This window comes from Lactuca virosa, chromosome 6 (assembly GCF_052849685.1).
Source record: "Lactuca virosa cultivar CGN04683 chromosome 6, Lactuca_virosa_CGN04683_v6, whole genome shotgun sequence".
In the NCBI taxonomy this organism is placed as follows: Eukaryota; Viridiplantae; Streptophyta; class Magnoliopsida; order Asterales; family Asteraceae; genus Lactuca; species Lactuca virosa.
The window spans coordinates 78,154,066-78,158,267 of record NC_136431.1 but is presented as its reverse complement, the minus strand read 5'-3'; the positions used below and the strand labels follow the sequence as shown (position 1 = coordinate 78,158,267).

Below are 4,202 nucleotides of genomic sequence, written 5' to 3'. Positions count from 1 at the left end.
CTGAAAAAATGACGTTTGGTGCCCGAAAAATCGAAAATAAAAAAATTATGTAGCTAATCTGTAACTAATTAGCTACGGAGTTCTAACGGAATGCATAATAATAAAGGAATGGAATTCGTAATTGTATAAGAAGACTTAAGGAGCCCTTGTAGTTGGATGTGACATGCCCTACCTATTGGTAAATCCTTTGACATTGAAACGTACATGATGCAAGTTTGAAATTGATTGAATAGCTACGGATTTTCGTCGCTAAATAGAACTGTAGGTATTACGTAGCTATTTAGTTCCGTAGTTATTCCGTAGCTATTTAAATCCGTAGCTATTCTGTAGCTATTTAATTCCGTAGCTATTCAATTCCGTAGCTATTCCGTAGAAAATCCGTAGCTATTTATTTCTGTAGCTATTCCGCAGTGATTCCGTAGATAATCCGTAGCTATAATTTAGCCACGGGCCATTATGCTACATGCATTTTTCCGTAGCAATTCCGTAGCTATCCACTTATAGCTACGGATTTTGCTGTAGCTATTGCACCAGTTTTCTAGTAGTGGATCAAACGAAAAAACTAACACATGGATAGTCAGAATAAAAAAAACACAATGAAAATCCAAACAAAAAATAACACATAGATAGTCGAAAAAAACATAAAGATGGTCGGAACGAAAAAATTAACACAAAGATAGTCTGAACGGAAAAAATAACATGAAGATAATCCGACCGAGAAAAACAAGGCAAGAATAGTCAAAACAAAAAAAAAATAACACAATGATGATCATAACGAAAAAATAACAAAAAGATAATCTGAATGATAAAACAACACATCAATAGTTCGAACTGAAAAATAACAACAAGAATAGTCGAAGAAATAACACAAAAATAGTTTGTACGAAAAAAAAATAACACATGGATAGTCCGAACGAAAAAAACTAACACGAGATAATCCAACCAAAAAACAAACAAAGATAATCGTAATGAAAAAAAATAACATGAATATAATTTGAACAAAAGAATAATAAATGAATAGTCCAAATGAAATAATAATATGTATAATGAGAAATCAAATAACATATTATTTTTTCTGTCATTTTCCTATACACTTAAGATTGTGATATTTGTCATATTTAATAAAATTAATAAATTTTTATTACATTTGTCATTATCTAAAGTTGATAGAATCATGGATATGAAAAAAAAAAATATGAGGATCATTAATTTCTCATACATAATAATCCAAACGGAAAAATAGTGATAGTTTCGATGAAAAAAATAATACAAAAATAGTTTGAATGAACAAGAAAATATATTCTTAATGTTAATAATAATAATAATGTTTATTTATTAAAATTATTAAGATTAAAGAAAAAAAAAAAGCAAAAAAGGGATAAAACATTAATAAGGAAAAATAAATTAGAAAAATCAAAATAAATGATGTATAAGTATAACTTACGTGCATATTTATTAAAGTGATATAAATCCAAATGTGATATGTTAAGAGTAAAACGTTTACACTCCACCATCATTTAAATAATAAAAAACAATAAAAATTTATGTAAAAAATATTAAAAGCTCACAGTAAAAGGTCAAATACATCAATTCAATTGGTTCATTCGTGTAGATAGATATTTGTTCGTGCGCTTAGAATCACCCTTAATTTAATACAATCTTTCTAATTAGTATAACAAAGTCATGTCGATGTCGAATGATGGTCAAAAATCCAAAATCACACATTCCACGTGATAATTATTCCATAACTCGTAATATTCTCATGTAAGATACATAGATCACTAAACATAAATTCACTGTCTAGTTTACATAAAAACAATCTCATTCAAATGTTACACGAAACTTCAAACTCAATAGGTACAAAAAAAAGGTGCATTTGTCAATCAATTATAGTGGTATAGCGGTTGGTGAAGGAGACATGTATTTGACCAACTTTAGTGACAAAACGCAATTTTCAAATTATATTTAATAGACTTAAAAGCACATAATTATTATTTATTGTTAAAAGACAAAAGTTTGGATTAAATTTATTAACCTAAATTATTACGCAAGGTTTTGGGTAACTTTGTATTCACATTGTTACAAGTAAAATAATGAACCACAAATTTGAAGGTCGTATTTATGAAATAAATATCAAAACCCTGAAAATCACAAAAACAGAAAAATATACATAATGACGTCATAAATCCACTTAGTCTTCCCTAGAAGGAGACCATGGGGTCATGTCCATGGGGTAACTACCCAACACCCTCAAGAAAGATGTGAATTCCTGAACCTCAGCAAGCGCGTTTTGAGCTCTTACGTCTGCCATTGAAGCTTCGAAATCAACATAAAACATGTATTCAAAATGCTTCGCTGTTCCGACGTTTGCATCGTCGACGAGTCTAATCGGCCGGTTCCGGTGAGGTCTGCTTTCGATTTTAGTCAAGCTAATGTTTCTGAAAGCGAAGGCTGATAAGACTTTGAAAAGGACTGATGTTCCTTTGTCGTGAGCGAAAACGATGCTTGTTTTGAATGGCCGATCGTTGCGGGGGATGATGGGTTCACGTGCAAGCATCACGAATCGTGTGATGTTGCTTGAATCGTCCTGGATTCCGTCGGCGAGGATGTTGAGATTGTAGAGGTCGGCGGCGCGTGCTGATGCGATTGCTGCTGTGTCACGGAGGTTGTTTGCAGCGACGAATTCGGCGGCTCCGGCGGTGTCGTCAACGGCTTCGCGAGTTACGTTTAAGCCGAGTTTGGTGAGAGTTAACTCGCACTGAGCTAAAGCTTGTGGATGGCTGATAACACGGTTGATGTATTCTTTCCGGACGCCAGGTAACGCTAGGAGACAGTGGTGGACCGGGAGTTGGACTTCACCGACTATGTGAAGACGGTGGCGGAGGAGGAGATCGTAATTCCGATGTATGCTACCACCGAGAGAGTTTTCAACAGGTAAAACAGCACGATCTGCAATCCAAAGCTCTACCGCTTGAAATGCGACCTCGAATTGGTCACAAGGAATAGCCTCACACTGTGGATAAGCTTTTCCGGCCGCCGCCTCACTATACGCGCCAGGGACACCTTGATAAGCAACGCGAATCTGCGCACCGTGCATCGGCGCCGGAGAAAGGTCGGTGATAGTTAACGGTTTAGGTAGATTATCAATAGGTACCAGATCTAGAGTCTTATGTCCGTTCACGACGGTGATGTTATCAGCACCGCCTGTCTTCTCGGTGTTCTGCTGCTGCGACACAACCTTACTCGCAAGGATAGCACACGAGCTCTGCCAATCGGCGCGGCTCTTACCAACTCCACCGGACGTAAAGTTGTTGGTAGACGGCGCCGGCACCGGCACTGGAACCGCCGCGGATACTGCTGGATTAGTCGTATTTGAAGCGGAATCAAAGCGGCTAGCGGCTGATTGGACGGTGAAAGCGAGCCGGTGGGGGTTAGGTAGCGGCGACGGCGTCCGCATTATCGACTTGATACTAATTGTTGAAGATGGAGCTAACGACTGCATCTTTCTCCGGCGTTGTAGATTTCAGTTTTTTTGATGTTTTTGATCGGAAGTTTTCACCGGTGGTGAGGGGGTTATGAAGCTTGGTGGAAGATAACTGCCAAGCTGATGAAAGAAAGAGGAGATTGGGGTTTTTATATTGGGGAAAAGGAAACGAGTAGAGAAGACCTGAAAGGGTCAAGCTCATACCTACCCCCTTAATATTTTCCCAAATTTTTTAAAATTATAAGGTCGCCAATAAGCATTTCATTACTTTAAAAATTATTTAAAACTAAATAAATATTCAAAAAAATAATAATAAAATCCGAGGATCAGTGAGTTTAAAATTGGAATACTATAATTATATGAGAAAGTAAGAAATTTACTTACAATGTTTTTTAGAAAAAATATTAATGAAAAATTTCTTTTGTTGATTTAGGCATTAAAAGTTTGGTGGGGATTTGGGTTCATGAATGAATTTTGTTCAAAAAAGGTGGTGAAAGGAAAATTCAACAATAAAAATCATATTAGGTGAGACTTTTGCACAATTTTGTTTCATTTGTTAGAATATTGTTTTATAATGTTTACATGATACAAGCAAGATTCTGTTAGGTGATGCCATTAGGTCTATAATAACTAAAAAAATCCAAATATATGAAATATGACCATGTGAAAGTTCATAAAATCATAATAGTCTTATATATCTATGTCTGTCATGGCTTCT

General features: G+C 35.6%; 1 protein-coding gene across 1 annotated transcript; it reads right to left on the bottom strand.

The window, feature by feature from the left end:
* Window positions 1-2,094: 2,094 nt before the first annotated feature.
* Window positions 2,095-3,625, bottom strand: LOC145119556 (arogenate dehydratase 1-like). Its single transcript, XM_079055228.1, has one exon. The coding sequence runs from the start codon at window positions 3,500-3,502 to the stop codon at window positions 2,192-2,194; it is 1,311 nt and encodes a 436-aa protein (XP_078911354.1). The 5' UTR covers window positions 3,503-3,625; the 3' UTR covers window positions 2,095-2,191.
* Between the last annotated feature and the right edge of the window lie 577 nt (window positions 3,626-4,202).

Bases quoted from the DNA above. Each gene is read 5' to 3' on its own strand.
- LOC145119556 (XM_079055228.1), bottom strand. From the start codon at position 3,502: ATGCAGTCGTTAGCTCCATCTTCAACAATTAGTATCAAGTCGATAATG.